General features: G+C 42.9%; 1 protein-coding gene across 4 annotated transcripts in view; it reads right to left on the bottom strand.

The window, feature by feature from the left end:
- NFX1 (nuclear transcription factor, X-box binding 1) overlaps positions 1-17,459 on the bottom strand; it is an 80,460-nt gene extending 63,001 nt beyond the window's left edge. For all 4 annotated transcript variants that reach the window (XM_033437776.2, XM_004275083.4, XM_012534908.3 and 1 more), the window contains exons 1-2: positions 17,325-17,459; positions 12,762-13,760 (exon numbers count right to left, since the gene is read on the bottom strand). In XM_033437776.2, coding sequence (XP_033293667.1) covers positions 12,762-13,760; positions 17,325-17,349 — 1,024 coding nt within the window. In that variant the 5' untranslated portion in view covers positions 17,350-17,459. The remainder of the gene's footprint in view (positions 1-12,761; positions 13,761-17,324) is intronic.
- Between the last annotated feature and the right edge of the window lie 770 nt (positions 17,460-18,229).

The raw sequence follows: 18,229 nt of genomic DNA on the forward strand, positions 1-18,229 counted from the left end.
AGGCAAACAGGGAAATTCAATTGTGGACCAGGTATTAGATGATTTCAAGGAATTATTGCTAATTTTGTCAAGCACAATAACGGCACTATGATTATGTAAGAAAACGGCCATATTTTTTAAATAGATGTAACCTAAAAGTATATGAAGGTGAAATAGCCTGATATCTGGAATTTACTTTAAAATATATCAGCAAAAAAAAGGGGGGCTTCCCTGGTGGCGCAGTGGTTGAGAGTCCACCTGCCGTTCCAGGGGACGCGGGTTCGTGCCCCGATCTGGGAAGATCCCACGTGCTGCGGAGCAGCTGGGCCCGTGAGCCATGGCCGCTGAGCCTGAGCGTCCGGAGCCTGTGCTGCGCAACGGGAGAGGCCCACAGCAGTGAGAGGCCCGCGTACCACAAAAAAAAAAAAAAAAAAAAAAAAAAAAAAAAAAGGGGGGGGGGAGATAGAGATTGTTTAAATATTAATGCATATCTATTTATGGCATATTATATATTAATTTAAAATAAGGTTTACAAAGATTTCTTAATGAGTGGAAAAATATAACACTATAATAAGCAATAAAAGAATAAAGATTATTTTTATTATATGATTTCAACTATGTAAAACTGAGCATTGAAAAATTCTTTAAGGAAACAGACTAAAAGGTTAAAGCTGATTATATCTGGATGGTGGGAATAAAGGTAAATTAACCTATCAACTTTAGTAAGCTGCCTTATTTAAGGTAAGGCAGCTGTTTTTAAAAAGCTAATACAACGTAAGCATGATCAACGTGTTCAAGATGGTCTTGCTGAGTCTGAAGCATATGTCAGACATCACATTTATTTATGTGAGTCTAAGGCCTATGGCAGAGCTTAGGGGCTGGATGTAAAGGTTTAGAAATCAGTACAGCCCAGAGGCAGTGGTTTGAAAGTACAGAACTGGTTGTAATCTCCCAATGAAGCCTTATCAAGTAAGAAGAGAGGGCTGAGATAAAGCCCTAGGTAACACCAACATTTAGGAAAGAGGTGGAGGAAGAGAAGAGTGAAGGACATAAACAGGAACAGTCAAGGAGAACAAGAAGGACCAGAAGTGTGTGGTAACAAAGGAGTCAAGGAAGTTACATTTCAGAAAAGACCCCTTTGTGTCCAACTCAAAGGGAAGTCCAGGATAACAGTAAGGACTGAGTCATCCGTGACCTTACCAGTAGCTCTGAGTCAAGTGGTGATGATGCCAGAGGACTGAGACATGAAATCAGATTAGGGAAAAGGACACAGAGTGGATGACTCTTTTTTTTTTTTTTTTTTTGCGGTACGCGGGCCTCTCACTGTTGCGGCCTCTCCCGTTGCGGAGCACAGGCTCCGGACGCGCAGGCTCAGCAGCCATGGCTCACGGGCTCATGTGGGATCTTCCCGGACCAGGGCACAAACCCGTGTCCCCTGCATCGGCAGGCAGACTCTCAACCACTGCGCCACCAGGGAAGCCCCAGAGTGGATGACTCTTGATTAGACTGAATGGAAGGAAAGAAACACTACTGGGAGGTCCCGTGTGGGGCAAGTTTTTCTTTTAGAGGGCAGGACAGACTCAGGAAGAGCTTCAGGTTGAGAACTTGGAGTAGTAGATGTGGAAAGGTTGATGAAAGGAAATAAAAGAGATCTCAGAATGAAAGAAAAGGAATAACAGGCACAGATGTCTCTGAGTTTGCTTAGAGAGAGCAAAAAGTTGAGAAAATTATGCCCTTTCTCAGTGATGACCTCCCCTTTCTCAGTGAAGTAGGAGGCAAGGAGGTCCACTGGGGTTCAGAGATCAATGTTAGGAAGGTTTGAATAAGTGTGGAAAAGGTTTGGAATAGTCTTAGATGAAAATGGGAGGGACAGCTGCCCAAGGTCATATAAGGGGAAAACGGCAGCGCTGAAAGCCAGCTGAGCTGGAGACCACTATTCAAAAATATTTACTGGGAACTGACCATGTACCAGACACTCTTTAGACACTAAGAGTATACAGTGAACAAAACAGACAAAAATCTTCTGCCCTTATGAAGTTTCCTATCTTGTGGTGGAAGGTAATCAATAAACAAATAAATAATGAAAATAAGTAGTATCATCAAATAGTAATAAGTGCTATGGAAAAAAATAAGCCAGGAAAAGAGGTTAGCAAGGGTCGGCAGTGGGGGAAGTATTATGGTTTTAAACAGGGTGATCAGGAAGGCTTTCCTCAGAGGGCGAGTGAATTTGCAGCAGTGCCAAATCTATACTGTTATACGATTTCCTGAAATGGCATTCTGTTATCCAGATAGGGTAGAAAAGCTAGACTGCAGCATCCACCCAGGGCTGGGATCCTGCCAAATGTCTTGGCAGAAGGATAATACTTCAAATGACTTACAGTAAGGCCTAACCTGAAGAGGGGATGAAGAAGGATGGAGACTGAACTGATAGTGGGTGGAAGAGACTGGGAGAGCCAAAAGGATAGGAGGTTATGGTCAGAAAGCAGGACACAGGACTTTAGAATTTCAGAGACGGGGCATCCCCAGGGTCATTTCCTTGGTAGTGCGTGTGGAGGTGGAACGGATATGAAGGTCACTGCAGGTGACAAGATCAAAGAACCTGAGGATGACATAACCCACGTGATCATTGAAGTCACACAGAACAACAGCAGGATTTATGGTAAATCAGTAGTTCTCAAACTTGAATGTGCATGAGAACCACCTGGAGGCTTGTTAAAAGAAGAGACTGCTGGGCCCCACACCCAGAATTTCTGTTTACTAACTCTGAGGTGAGGCCCAAGAATGTGCATTTCTAACAAGTTCCCAGGTATTGCTGACAGCTGCTGATCTGGGACTATACCTTGAGAATCACTGGGGTAGAAAAAAGATACAGGCTAGATGCATTAATAACTGAGGCTGGGGCTGGGAGATGTGGAGGCTCACAGATGACAAAGATAAGGAGACATGGAAGGGGATGGAGAGAAAAGGTCATGCAGCATTAGCTTCAAAAAAGCAGGGATTCTGATACAAAGGTAGAAGAATAATAGCTTAGAAATGAAACTGGGGAAGGAGTGTGCTCTTCCCGTCTTCCAGAAACTAAGGTAAGTGGGATAAGGGAAAACAGCAGGCTCTGAGGCTGTAAGGAAGTGGTGACTCGACAGAAGGCCATAGGTCAATTAAGAGCAGGAGCAGAGCCAAAACAAATAAAGGATATAGGGGGTTTTGTTACTGCAGAATGAGGGATCCAGGCAGTCTGGGAGGACTGGGCAGTGCTAGGTTCTCTCAGTTCAGAGTGAGAGTAAGCAAAGCCCACTCTCAAACAGCCATGGACACTTATATTTGGGGTAAGCCTCTCTTTCCATTCCAATCAAGCTTTCATCTCCACTACTCCACTAAAACTGCTCTTAGCAAGACCAGTAACCTTGAGGAAACTTGCTCAAGCTTCTTAGATAGCCTCATCCACCAGAGGACAGAAAGCAGAAACTAGAAGAACTACAATCCTGCAGCCTGTGGAACAAAAACCACATTCACAGATAGACAAGATAAAAAGGCAGAGGGCTATGTACCAGATGAAGAAACAAGATAAAACCCCAGAAAAACAACTAAATGAAGTGGAGATAGGCAACCTTCCAGAAAAAGAATTCAGAATAGTGAAGATGATAGTGAAGATGATCCAGGACCTTGGAAAAAGAATGGAGGCAAATTCCAAGAAATGTTTAACAAAGACCTAGAAGAATTAAAAAACAAACAAACAGAGATGAACAATACAATAAATGAAATGAAAAATACACTAGAAGGAATCAACAGCAGAATAACTGAGGCAGAAGAACGGAAAAGTGACCTGGAAGACAGAATGGTGGAATTCACTGCTGCGGAACAGAATAAAGAAAAAAGAATGAAAAGAAATGAAGACAGCCTAAGAGACCTTTGGGACAACATTAAATGCAACAACATTCACATTATAGGGATCCCAGAAGGAGAAAACAGACAGAAAGGACCCAAGAAAATATTGGAAGAGATTATAGTCAAAAACTTCCCTAACATGGGAAAGGAGAGAACCACTCAAGTCCAAGAAGCGCAGAGAGTCCCACACAGGATAAACCCAAGGAGAAACACGCCGAGATGCTAGTAATCAAATTGGCAAAAATTAAAGACAAAGAAAAATTATTGAAAGCAGCAAGGGAAAAATGACAAATAACATACAAGGGAACTCCAATAAGGTTAACAGCTGATTTCTCAGCAGAAACTCTACAAGCCAGAAGGGAGTGGCACGACATATTTAAAGTGATGAAACTACAACCAACATTACTCTACCCAGCAAGGACCTCATTCACATTCGATGGAGAAATCAAAAGCTTTACAGACAAGCAAAAGCTAAGAGAATTCAGCACCACCAAACCAGCTCTACAACAAATGCTAAAGGAACATCTTTAAGTGGGAAACACAAGAGAAGAAAAGGACCTACAAAAACAAACCCAAAACAATTAAGAAAATGGTAATAGGAACATACATATCGATAATTACCTTAAACATGAATGGATTAAATGCTCCAACCAAAAGACACAGGCTCGCTGAACAGATACAAAAGCAAGACCTATATATATGCTGTCTACAAGAGACCCACTTCAGACCTAGGGACACATACAGACTGAAAGTGAGGGGATGGAAAAAGATATTCCATGCAAATGGAAATCAAAAGAAAGCTGGAGTAGCAAAACTCATATCAGATAAAGTAGACTTTAAAACAAAGAATGTTACAAGAGACAAGGAAGGACACTACATAATGATCAAGGAATCAATCCAAGAAGAAGACATAACACTTATATATGCAGCCAACACAGGAGCACCTCAATACATAAGGCAACTGCTAACAGCTATAAAAGAAGAATTGACAGTAACACTATAATAGTGGGGAACTTTAACACCTCATTTACACCAATGGACAGATCATCCAAACAGAAAACAAATAAGGAAACACAAGCTTTAAATGACACAACAGACCAGATAGATTTAATTGATATTTATAGGACATTCCATCTGAGAACAGCAGATTACACTTTCTTCTCAAGTGCGCATGGAACATTCTCCAGGATAGATCACATCTTGGGTCACAAATCAAGCCTCAGTAAATTTAAGGAAATTGAAATCATATCAAGCATCTTTTCTAACCACAACACTAGGAGATTAGAAATGAATTACAGGGAAAAAAACATAAAAAACATAAACACATGGAGGCTAAACAATACATTACTAAATAACCAAGAGATCACTGAAGACATCAGAGGAAACCAAAAAATACCTAGAGACAAATGACAATGAAAACACGACTATCCAAAACCTATGGGATGCAGCAAATGCAGTTCTAAGAGGAAAGTTTATAGCAATACAATCCTACCTCAAGAAACAAGAAAAATTTCAAATAAACATCTTACCCTTACACCTAAAGGAACTAGAGAAAAAAGAACAAACAAAACCCAAAATTAGCAGAAGGAAAGAAATCATAAAGATCAGAGCAGAAATAAATGAAACAGAAACAAAGAAAACAATAGCAAAGATCAATAAAACTAAAAGCTGGTTTTTTGAGAAGATAAACAAAATTGATAAACCATTAGCCAGACTCATCAAGAAAAAGAGGGAGAAGACTCAAATAAAAATTAGAAATGAAAAAGCAGAAGTTAAAACAGACACCACAGAAATACAAAGCATCATAAGAGACTACTACAAGCAACCCCATGCCAATAAAATGGACAACCTGGAAGAAATGGACAAATGCTTAGAATGGTATAACCCTCTAAGACTGAACCAGGAAGAAACAGAAAATATGAACAGACCAATCACAAGTACTGAAATTGAAACTGTGATTAAAAATCTTCCAACAAACAAAAGTCCATGACCAGATGGCTTCACAGGCGAATTCTATCAAACATTTAGAGAAGAGCTAACACCCATCCTTCTCAAAGTCTTCCAAAAAATTGCAGAGGAAGGAACACTCCCAAACTCGTTATGGGAGGTCCCCATCACCCTAATACCAAAACCAGACAAAGATACTACAAAAAAAGAAAATTACAGACCAATATCACTGATAAATATAGATGCAAAAATCCTCGACAAAATACTAGCAAACAGAATCCAACAACACATTAAAATGCTCATACACCATGATCAAGTGGGATTTATCCCAGGGATGCAAGGATTCTTCAATATACGCAAATCAATCAATGTGATACACCACAGTAACAAACTGAAAAATAAAAACCATATGATCATCTCAATAGATGCAGAAAAAGCTTTTGACAAAATTCAACACCGATTTATGATAAAAACTCTCCAGAAAGTGGGCACAGAGGGAAACTACCTCAACATTATAAAGGCCATATACGACAAACCCACAGCAAACATCATTCTCAATGGTGACAAACTGAAAGCATTTCCTCTAAGATCAGGAACAAGACAAGGATGTCCACTCTCACCACTATTATTCAACATAGTTTTGGAAGTCCTAGCCACGGCAATCAGAGAAGAAAAAGAAATAAAAGGAATACAAGTTGGAAAAGAAGAAGTAAAACTGTCACTGTTTGCAGATAACTTGATACTATACATAGAGAATCCTGAAGATGCCACCAGAAAACTACTAGAGCTAATCAATGAATTTGGTAAAATAGCAGAATACAAAATTAATGCACAGAAATCTCTTGCATTCCTATACACTAATGATGAAAAATCTGAAAAAGAAATTAAAGAAACACTCCCATTTACCATTGCAACAAAAAGAATAAAATCCTAGGAATAAACCTACCTAGGGAGGAAAAGCCCTGTGTGCAGAAAACTGTAAGACACTAATGAAAGAAATTAAAGATGATACAAACAGATGGAGAGCTATACCATGTTCTTGAATTGGAAGAATCAATATTGTGAAAATGACTCTACTACCCAAAGCAATCTACAGATTCAATGCAATCCCTATCAAATTACCAATGGCATTTTTTACAGAAGTAGAACAAAAAAATCTTAAAATTTGTATGGAGATACAAAAGACCCTGAATAGCCAAAGCAGTCTTGAGGGAAAAAAACCGAGCTGAAGGAATCAGACTCCCTGACTTCAGACTATACTACAAAGCTACAGTAATCAAAAAAATATGGTACTGGCACAAAAACAGAAATATAGATCAATGGAACAGGATAGAAAGCCCAGAGATAAACCCACGCACCTATGGTCAACTAATCTATGACAAAGGAGGCAAGTATATACAATGGAGAAAAGACAGCTTCTTCAATAAGTGGTGCTGGGAAAATTGGACAGCTACATGTAAAAGAATGAAATTAGAACACTCCCTAACACCATACACAAAAATAAACTCAAATGGATTAGAAACTTAAATGTAAGACCAGATACTATAAAACTCTTAAAGGAAAACATAGGCAGAACACTCTTTGACATAAATCACCGCAAGATCTTTTTTGCCCCACCTCCTAGAGTAATGGAAATAAAAACAAAGATAAACAAACGGGACCTAATGAAACTTAAAAGCTTTTGCAAAGCAAAGGAAACTACAAACAAGACAAAAAGACAACTCTCAGAATGGGAGAAAATATTTGCAAACGAATCAACAGACAAAGGATTAATCTCCAAAATATATAAACAGCTCATGCAGCTCAATATTAAAAAAAAAACAATCCAATCCAAAAAATGGGCAGAAGACCTAAATAGACATTTCTCCAAAGAAGACATACAGATGGCGAAAAAGCACATGAAAAGCTGCTCAACATCACTAATTATTAGAGAAATGCAAGTCAAAAGTACAATGAGATATCACCTTACACCAGTCAGAATGGGCATCATCAGAAAATCTATGAAGAACAAATGCTGGAGAGGGTGTGGAGAAAAGGGAGCCCTCTTGCACTGTTGGTGGGAATGTAAATTGATACAGCCACTATGGGGAACAGCATGGAGGTTCCTTAAAAAACTAAAAATAGAATTACCATATGACCCAGCAATCCCACTACTGGACATATACCCAGAGAAAACCGTAATTCAAAAAGACACATGCACCCCAATGTTCACTGCAGCACTATTTACAGTAGCCAGGTCATGGAAGCAACCTAAATGCCCACTGACAGATGAATGGATAAAGAAGATGTGGTACATATATACAATGGAATATTACTCAGCCATAAAAAGGAACGAAATTGCGTCATTAGTAGAGACGTGGATCAATCTAGAGACTGTTGTACAGAGTGAAATAAGTCAGAAAGAGAAAAGCAAATATCGTATATTAACGCATATATGTGGAACCTAGAAAAATGGTACAGATGAACCGGTTTGCAGAGCAGAAATTGAAACACAGACGTAGGGAACAAACGTATGGACACCAAGCGGGGAAAGAGGCGGGGCGGGGGGGCGGTGGTGGTGCAATGAATTGGGAGATTGGGATTGACATATATACACTAATATGTATAAAATAGATAACTAATAAGAACCTGCTGTATAAAAAAATAAATAAAATAAAATTCAAAAAAAAAAAAAAGACCAGTAACCTTCACATTGCTAAATCCAATAGTCAATGTGCAGTTATCCTGCTGTACTTGATCAACAGCATTTAGCACAATTATCACTGCCTCCTCCTTGAATTTCTTTACTTGGTGTTTAGAACATTTCACATCCTAGTTCAGTTTACTCTTTCTCCGTTTCCTTTACTGGATGCTCATTTTCCAGCCAAGCCTAGGTAGGCTCCAACCTCACTCTTTTTTTTTTTTGTGGTACGCAGGCCTCTCACTGCTGTGGCCTCTCCCATTGCGGAGCACAGGCTCCGGACGCGCAGGCTCAGCGGCCATGGTTCACAGGCCCAGCCGCTCTGCGGCACGCGGGATCCTCCCAGACCGGGGCACGAACCCGTGTCCCCTGCATTGGCAGGCGGACTCCCAACCACTGCGCCACCAGGGAAGCCTCTTTTTTTGTCTAACTACACTCACACCTTAGGTGACCTCCTCTAGTCCATTAAACACCATCTCTACACTGACAATGCCCAAATTTAAATCTCCAGTCCAGATCTCTTCTGTGAATTTTATATCCAACTGTCTATTTAACATATCCATATGGCAGTCTAGTAGACAACTCAAATCTAATAAATTTAACCAAATTCTTTATCTTTCCTGAACAAGGAGGAGACAAAGCAAAACATACGCAAAAACACGTTTTCCAACAAGGAAAGGCTAAGAAATTGTCACAGATTGGAGGAGAATAAGGACACATGCTGATTAAATGCAATGTGATATCCTGGATTGCACCCTGGAGCAGGAAAAGGGTATTAGTAGGAAAACTGGTGAAATCCAACTAAAGTCCGGGGGAATTCCCTGGCGGTCCAGTGGTTAGGACTCTGTGCTTTCACTGCCAAGGGCACGAGTTCAATCCCTGGTCAAAAAACTAAGCTCCCACAAGCCTCGCTGGAAGCCTCGCGGCGTAGCCAAAAAAAAAGTCTGAAGTTTAGTCAATACCATGGTACCAGTGTTAATTTCTTAGTTTTGACAAAGATGTTAACATTACAGGGAGCTGGGTGAAGAGTGTATGGGAATTCTCTGTTCTATCTTTGCAAACTTTCTATAAATCTAAAATTATTCCTAAGTGAAAAGTTTAAAACACGAACACTGCTTTCCCCTCCCATGCACTACCACTGCACTGTGCAGCAATTCTCGCCTTCCACATTGCTCAGGCACAACACCCTGGCTGCGTCCTGGACTCCTCTCATGCTCCCGCATCCAACATCCAGTCTATCTGTAAATTCTGTCAGCTTTACCTCCCAAATACACCCAGAGTCTAACCAATTCTTACCTCTTCCACCACTGATACCTTCATCCAAGTCTCCATCAAGTACCTGAATTACCACAACAGCCTCCTAACTCATTCCCTTGCTTCCTTAGGGCCCATTCCTCACACAGCTGACTGAGTGATCATTTTAGAATGCTTGTAAGATCATGCCATCCCGTCTCCAAAAACCTCCCAGCTACTTCTCACCTTCCTACTCAGAACCAAATCTAAGAGCCTCATATGACCCAGTCCCTGTGATTTCTCTGACCTCCCCTACTGCCCACCTCTTCATTGCTCACAATGCTCCCCTCCCACCCCAATCTACACTTGCTTCTCTCTCTGCCTGAAATGCCCTTCTCCAGAGAGCCACGTGGTGCACTTCTGCACTTCCTTCTGGTCTATGTTCAAATGTCTCCGTATCAAAGAGACCAACCTATGTAAACTGGCGCCCCTGTTACTCTGTCCTCTTAACCTGCTTTATGGGACCTCCCTGGTGGCACAGTGGTTAAGAATCCGCCTGCCAATGCAGGGGACGCAGGTCCGAGCCCTGGTCCGGGAAGATCCCACAGGCCGTGGAGCAACTAAGCTCCCGTGCACCACAACTACTGAGCCTGCGCTCTAGAGCTCACGAGCCACAACTACTGAGCCCGTGTGCCACAACTACTGAAGCCCACGCGCCTAGAGTCCGCTCTCCACAAGAGAAGCCACTGCAATGAGAAGCCCGCACACTGCAACGAAGAGTAGCCCCCGCTCGCCACAACTGGAGAAAGTCCACACGCAGCAATGAAGACCCAATGCAGCCAAAAATAAATTTTTTAAAAACCCTGCTTAAAAAAACAAACAAAAAAAACCCAACCCTGCTTTATATTTTAGCTCTTATCATCTGACATATTAAATATTTAAGTGCTTTCTACCTGTCTTCCCTACCAGAATGTAAATCTCGTTAGTGCTGTATTCCCAGTACCTAGAACAGTGCTTGGCACACAGCATCTACTCAATAAATATGAATAAAGAGGTCTCAAGAAAATGCTGGGATGTGAAGCCAGAAAGATTTGTTAGGCAGAACTCTAAGGTGGCCTCCAAGATTCCCAGCTCCTGGTGTGCATGCCCTGGATAATCTCCCCTCAAGTATGGGTAGACCTGATCTAATCAAGTGAGCCCTTTTAAAAGAGTCTAGTGATCAGAGACAGAAGTCAGAGAGATGTAAAGAATCTGTAGCAAATTCTTTCCTGTAGGCTCTGAAGAAGCAAACTACCATGCTGTGAAGGGGGCCATGTGGTAAGGAATTGCGGGTGGCCCCTCGGAGCTGAGAGTGATCCCCAGCCAGCAAGAAAATGGGGACCTCGATCCTACACCCATTAGGAGCTAAATCCTATCAACAACCAGTGAGCATCAAGAAGGACCCCACACATCAGATAAGACTGCATCCCTGGCCAAATTTCAGTCCTGTGAGACCCTGAGTAGAAAGCTCTGCTAACCCGTACCCAGACTCCTGACCCACAGAAACCATGACATGGTAAAGTTGTGTTATCTTAAGCCACTACATTTGTGGTAATTTGTTATGAAGCAACAGGAAACTATCAACCAGCCTTGAGGATTCAAGAACAACTCTGGTATAACATTGCCTTTGTTCACACACAAGTCGAGATCCCAAGAAGGACTGCCTGGTGAAGCAAATGAGAACTAGAACTATAGGCCTGTGTAAAAACAGGCCCGGGCAGGTGGTGGCTCCCTGTGTTAGGCTTTATGTCACATTAAACTGGAGGGAGACCAGAATGGTGAAGGTCCATGAGAAAAAGCTGGTGGAATGAAGCTATTTAGCCTGGATAAAATATATACTCAGGGTAAAATGAGAAGTGTCTTCAAATACTGCAAAGAGCTGATGTGTAATGAGTGGGAAGGAAGCTGTGAGGAGAGAGACTAGCTGCTGTGTAGTTCCAGAGGACAGAATTTGAACTAGGAGATAGGAAATATTTACAGGAAAGAAGTTTTCAGTTTAATGTAAGAAAGAACTTTCTAACAGTCAGAGCTGAGTACCTACTGTGTTCTAAGAGCTGTGCTAGGCAATAGAGATATAAAACTGAAAGGAAAAATATGGTCTCTGCTTTCAAGGACCATATAAACTAGTGGAGGGCACTGACACATAAACAAATGATGGTTTCCAGTGGTAAATGCTATAAAGAAGCATATATATGTAAGGGAAGGACATATCACAGGGCTGGAAAAGATTAATGCTATCTGTGGAGGTGACAAAAGGTTTTCTGGACATGTGACTAAACTATAGCTTTTGAAATATGAGTAAGAATTCACCAGTGAGCTGAGTAGTAGACAGTGTAGACAGAAGGAGCCACATATGCAACAGCATGGAAAGATGACAGTATAGAGTCCAGGGAGTAAAATGTGGTGGGGACTGAGGCAGCAGAAGATGAGGCTGTTGGGTAAGGCAGAAGGCAGAATCTGTAGGTGACGAGAAAAAGTGAACAGAATTAAGCAGGGGAGTGACGCAGGTCAATACGTGTTTTAGAAAGATCACTTTCTGATGCTGACGTAAGAGGTGAACTCAAAGAGAAAAACTGGAGATGGCAAGATTAGTTAGGAACTGTTGCAGATAAGCAGACAAGAGGTGATGCAGGCTGGAACCAGGAGAGGCAGTGGAGATGTTACCACCCCCTACTTGTGCTTTCAGAATTCAAAACAAATCTTGTAACCAAACATCTATACCACCCATACCTGCACTTTTTAAATTCCTTATTTGTTAAGAAAAACGTTCCTTACCTGTATTTGCTTATGATATATAAAAACTAAGTAAGTGGTTACCTATTGGGGAGGGGGGCAGGTGGTGGCAGGACCCAAGGAGATGATGAACAAGGAGAGAAAGAGACTTTAACTATGTACCTTTTTATATTTTCTGGTTTCTAAATTGTATGAATGTATTACCTATTCAGAAATTTAAAAAAAAAAAAGAGAGAGAAAACATTTCCACCCATTCAGATAGGTTTACCTGTATGTGTTTCCACATTCTTTAGCATGTGGTTCTGTTTGCCTCGGGGGAAAGATGCTACCTGAGGATCCTGCCTCCTTACAGCACATTTCTCTGGGTCAACCCTTCTGGAAGACTTGCTGGCAACTGCCAAGTTCCCATTGTCACAGGCAGATTTTGCTGGTCTTTCATTGAGATTTTCCTTTGGAACAGAGGCCATGTTGCTTCTGGATCCTGCGTTTGTTTGCCGTTGGCCCTCCTGTTTTGGTGGATTCCTGCCTGGTCGTGGCCTGGCCCCCTCCACTTCCCAGGGAGGCCTCTTCTGTGGGTATCTTCTCTGCTCGCTGCGCCTGGCCCCATACCCATCCACTACTCCTTTTCTACAGGATGCATCTGAAGAATCAGGGTGTATAACCCCCACAGGTTTGGTGTTTTCAGGTCCCGCCTCCTCAGGTTTGGGAGTCATTCTGTGACCCCACTCACTTTTGAGTTTCCCCTTGACTTTTGGTCCTCTACCATAGCTGTATACAAACTGGGTTGCCTTTTTGGGTTTTGCTCCCCTGGGATCTGCACCGACAATTTCCTTCTCATTCTCAGAAGGGCTGTGCTCTCTGAGGTTTGTCCCACTCTCTGACTTGGCCACACTTTCTAAGCCAGCTGCATCTGAGGTCTGGTCAGTGAGACCCTGTGTTCTCTTGACTCTGATATGCTGCTTTTCACTCCTCAATTTCTGCCAAGGTTGATTTGGAAGGCCATGGTTCTTGAGTGATTTATTAGTAGCAGAGGATTGGAAAGAAGTCTGTTGACTCTTAGGTTTGCTTCCTGAAAGATAACTGTGATGAACAGCAGAGATGTCATCATAAGGGACTTGCCTGGAAAGGTGACAGGGAGGTGGTGAACTATAATTTCTTCTACCAATTTTATTAGAATCTAGTCTCCTTTGACCCCCACAGTTTAGACCAGAATTTTTTCTCTCCTGAGGAATGAACTCAGCAGCGTCCGTATTCAATTTAAAAGTACCTAGGACATAAGAAACAGACATGCAGGTAAAGAAATTAATTGGTCACTCATGAAGCCTGAAGACTGTAAGCCATATCTAAAAGTTACTTTCCTAGGGACTTTGTATAAAACAGTCTCTATACGAGGTCTATGTTTCCTGTGAAGGTGGTAGGTTCAAGGTACTTGTGGAAGACTGATCATCTCATAACCAGCAGCCTCACCAACAGCTACTGCTGAATTGCTAAGGAAAACTGCTCACCTGGGCTACCGGGTATTATTTATAAACGTGTTTATCTTTATCGACAAATGTGAGGTCAGCAAACAGTTCGGGGTGAGACATCAATCAGCAGGTTCAATGTGGTATTTCAAAACTCTAAGATAGCATTAAGTAAACAGGCTTTGGAGTCAGCCAAAATCAGTTTAAAGTCTGGCCCTCCAACTTATAGTATGAGCTTAGGGATACCACCTGATTGCTTTTAGCCTTAGTTTCCTCATACATGACAAAAGCTGATAATACTATTCCAAAGGGTCATTGTGGAATTTAAGTAAGACTTCACACAGACAGTACTTAGCAGGATCAGTACATCTCATCTCTTCTCCCCAGGAATATATTTTAGGTTTTCCATACATAATCTCTGTAATATGGTCCAGAATTCCAGAGTCTCAAAAATTAAGCACATGCCCCTTCAACCTACTCATTTTTACCCCCTAACATGCTTCTTTATAGTCAACTCAGTCTCTGAAGTCCAAAGATGAAAAGATTTGCCTAAGGATACAAAACCAGTTAGTAGCAAAGTCAGAACTATGTGTAGCATACAGAATATTCTATGAATCAACAGGGCCTGGAATTTGCATTTAAATCCCTGCCCATCACTTGTGTCTTTATGCGAGTTACTTAATCTCAATAATGGAATAGTAAAGAGTTGCTACTTCAAAGAGTTGCTATGAAGATTAAAGCAAGGTTAGTAACATGTATAAAGTGGTTAAAATAGTGCTTTATTATTGCCGTTAGGACTACAAACTATCTGAAACACAAACTTGACCACAGATGGGTGCAGTGCACAGCCTATGGGGTTTCAGGTTTAATAATAAGCCCTAACATTTATTAGGTACTTAACATGTGTCAGGCACTATTCTAAGCACTTTGCATATGTTAACTCATTTAATCTTTACATTCCTGATGAGAAAGTTGAGACACTGTAGAGAGTAAGTAACCTGCTCAAGGCCACAGGGGTATTCCAAAGCAGATTCAGGATTCCACCCCAAGCTATGTGACCCTAGAGATCACACTCTTATACTACGCTCCAATGTGAGAGGTTGGGTGGCCCATACTACAGAAACATATACTTAAGAACTGAGCGAGATCATAAAGGTCACAGGGTAACCTCTCTCTCAATCCAGGATTTGTCCTGAAAGCTTTCAATGGGCAGAATTCTGGGGGTGGGGTGGAGGGCTTTACAAAACAGCAAGAGGATTAGACAAATTCAGAAGGTGGCAGAGAAGCTGTTCCAGAAATATAAGAGATAACTTAGAGGGGTGAATGGGTAGATTAGACCAAGTGGGTATTGTGTAGTTTTCTTCTGCTTGAAGAAGCAAGGCTGTAAAAGGGGCAGAAAAACATCAGTAAAGTTGTGCAGAATAGCCTGGTAAAGGATGGGAAGAGGGTGTTTTCATGTTAAGCAGCAAAGAGTTGATGCAACTTGAGAATCTAGACGGGCAGCACCTATTCATATAAAGTATGTGTTCCACCAGACATGAGGCAGTGGGCAAAGCCCTCTGAAAGATCCTTAAGAGACATAAGGAAGGGGGAAAGGGCACAGGAAACTGAACACAAAGATCTGAGACACCTTTATTTTTTCACTATTTTGAGCAGCTGTAAGTTACTCAACAAATAGGATGTCTCATCCCCAAGGCTTGGCTATAGTGCAAGTGGTACCCAAGATAAGATCAAGATAAAATAAGATAAGATTCAAGATAATACCATGGTAGGTGACCAACGGGTGGGTGGAGCAGAGTAAGGGAAAATCCAACTGTAGATTATAGAGTCCAGAGACAAAGTTGGCACTGGAGAGTCTGCCCATGGGCAGGAAGATACCCCTTGGACTGGGCTGGTGTTCCAGGACAACAGCAGGTAAGAGAATTAAACCTTGAGTGGGGATGGAGGTGTGGGTTAGAGATGATGCTGAAATAAGAACATGGAATAGGAACTAAGGCAAAAACAAACTAAGGCACAGGAGACAGACTGGGGAGGTCTTTGGACTAGGAGACTTTGCCTCAGTAGGTGGGGCAGAGGTTGTAACCTGGGGCACAACACCATAGCCCCAAACTATGACTCACAACTAGCCCCACTCAATTCTGCTTCAAACACTGAATGGTGTAGAAATGGGCCAGAAGTAAGCCTAACGATAGGAAGACCAACGGATCCAATTTAGAGGATTTGGGGAAAAAATGGGTGGGAGAAGAACAAAACACCAGCCTAACAAGGTCCCTACACTCCAAGATGAATTGATACCTAAATCAGGACTAGGGTACACCAATGCAGTGTGTTATCCAACTTTTCTGACCAAGACCCACAGTAGTAAATACATTTTACCTGCCACCAAGTACACAAATACATATATACTCTTCTCGGTGCCCCAACAGCTGGTAGGTAGCAGAACGAAGACTCAAATTCATGACTGTTCACAAACCTCATGCTGCACACTACTGTCCTGTTTTTCAGAAAGAGTGGGTCATGAAATCAAATCATGCAGTGGGTTGGGACAAGTATTTTTTCAAACGAAATATGTAGTAGAGTGCATTGCATATAGGAAGGAAAACCACTGCTTCTTGAAATTTTTGGTTTGTTTTTATATTTATGTCTGTGTGCACTGAGATCACCATGTAAAATATTCCTTTCCGGTCACCGTCCAAAGAGTTGGGAAAACAAAGATCTAAGGTACCCCGAAGGAAGTGGAAATGGATGTCTTATTAACAGCCAAATGAGGCTGTCTCTGCACACAAAGGCAACTCCGGGAGGAGAAGTAAGCTAACAATTGTGTAACAGGTACAGCAGCGGCGGGAACCTTCACTGTAATTGACTTATTTACTCCCAATTCACAGATGAGGAAAACGAGACTTCACACTGAGAGTTCGTGGCAGGCTGACACTGGAAACCACGGGTGCTCGGCTCGCGCACGCGCCGCTGCCCCAGGACGCACGAATACATCTTAAGCGCAGCGAGCAAACCCGCCGTGCGTCGAGAGCCCAACACCGTCACTGGCGGTGACCCGGCCGACGCCCGCCTGTCGGATATCGCTGCCCTAGGAAGGCCGGGCTGAGCCCTGGAGAGGGCGGGACACCCACATCGACTCAGCAGGACAAACCCATTCTCCTTAGAAACCAGATGCCGGGCTTCACTACGCAGTCAAGGATGATTAAGATCTCGGTTCGCACGACGCGCGTGGCTTGGCCCTTCCGAGCCACTATCTCCAACCCTAGTACGCGCCACTCTCGCGATACGAATGGCCGGTGCCCTAGGACTCGTCACTGACTCAATTTCCGCTCCCCGAGAGGGGCCCAGTCCCGCGCGGGCCAGGACAGTACCTGAGACAGGAGGCGCCTCCGCCATCCCGTGCCGCAACACCTAAAGCGAGCCCTGCAGCCCAGCGAGCGCTGTCACCCGGTCACGTGCCTTGGACTTCCGGCGCCGCGACAATATTCGCTTCTGCGCGCCCGGTAGACGGCCACGGAGTTTGCGCGGCCCGAGTCAACTGTGCGGTGCGTCCGTGACGTCAGGCAGGCGCGCCAGGCTCCGGGCTGAAGGAGGTTGCTAGTGGCTGTAGGTGGCTAGGATACCAGGAGGATAGGCGGGCCCGGACTTGCGTAATCAATAGTTGTTTTCCTTTTGAGAGTCCCTGTGCGCTCCTGTTTCACCCTCCCACCCAACCAGCTTCACCTGCTTTCTGGAGTCACCTCAGACAGCACCTCCTTACTAGAGTAGTTCAGGCTTAGGATTAAAACAAAAACTAAGTAGTCAAAAGGCGGTCTGGGAAAAAATACCTGCAAAACAAACGATCAAAGGCTAACATATTATAAATCAGTTTAGAAAACGAACACCCATTTATTAGAAATGATAAAGGACTTGAACGAAAAGATGGACACAACGTGAGGGGGGAAAAGTTTGGAGGCACTGATAATTTTTTTTTTTTTTGCAGTATGCGGGCCTCTCACTGTTGTGGCCTCTCCCATTGCGGAGCACAGGCTCCGGACGCGCAGGCCCAGCGGCCAGGGCTCACGGGCCCAGCCACTCCGCGGCATGTGGGATCCTCCTGGACTGGGGCACGAACCCGTGTCCCCTGCATCGGCAGGCGGCCTCTCAACCACTGCGCCACCAGGGAAACCCGGCACTGATAATTTTTAAAGTGCAAAATGTTTTGAGCGAATGTGTGGCGTTCTTTTGTTTGTGTGTTTTGTTGTTGCATTACTAACTAGAACACAACGTTTAAGTG

This window comes from Orcinus orca, chromosome 6 (assembly GCF_937001465.1).
Source record: "Orcinus orca chromosome 6, mOrcOrc1.1, whole genome shotgun sequence".
NCBI classification, from domain to species: Eukaryota; Metazoa; Chordata; class Mammalia; order Artiodactyla; family Delphinidae; genus Orcinus; species Orcinus orca.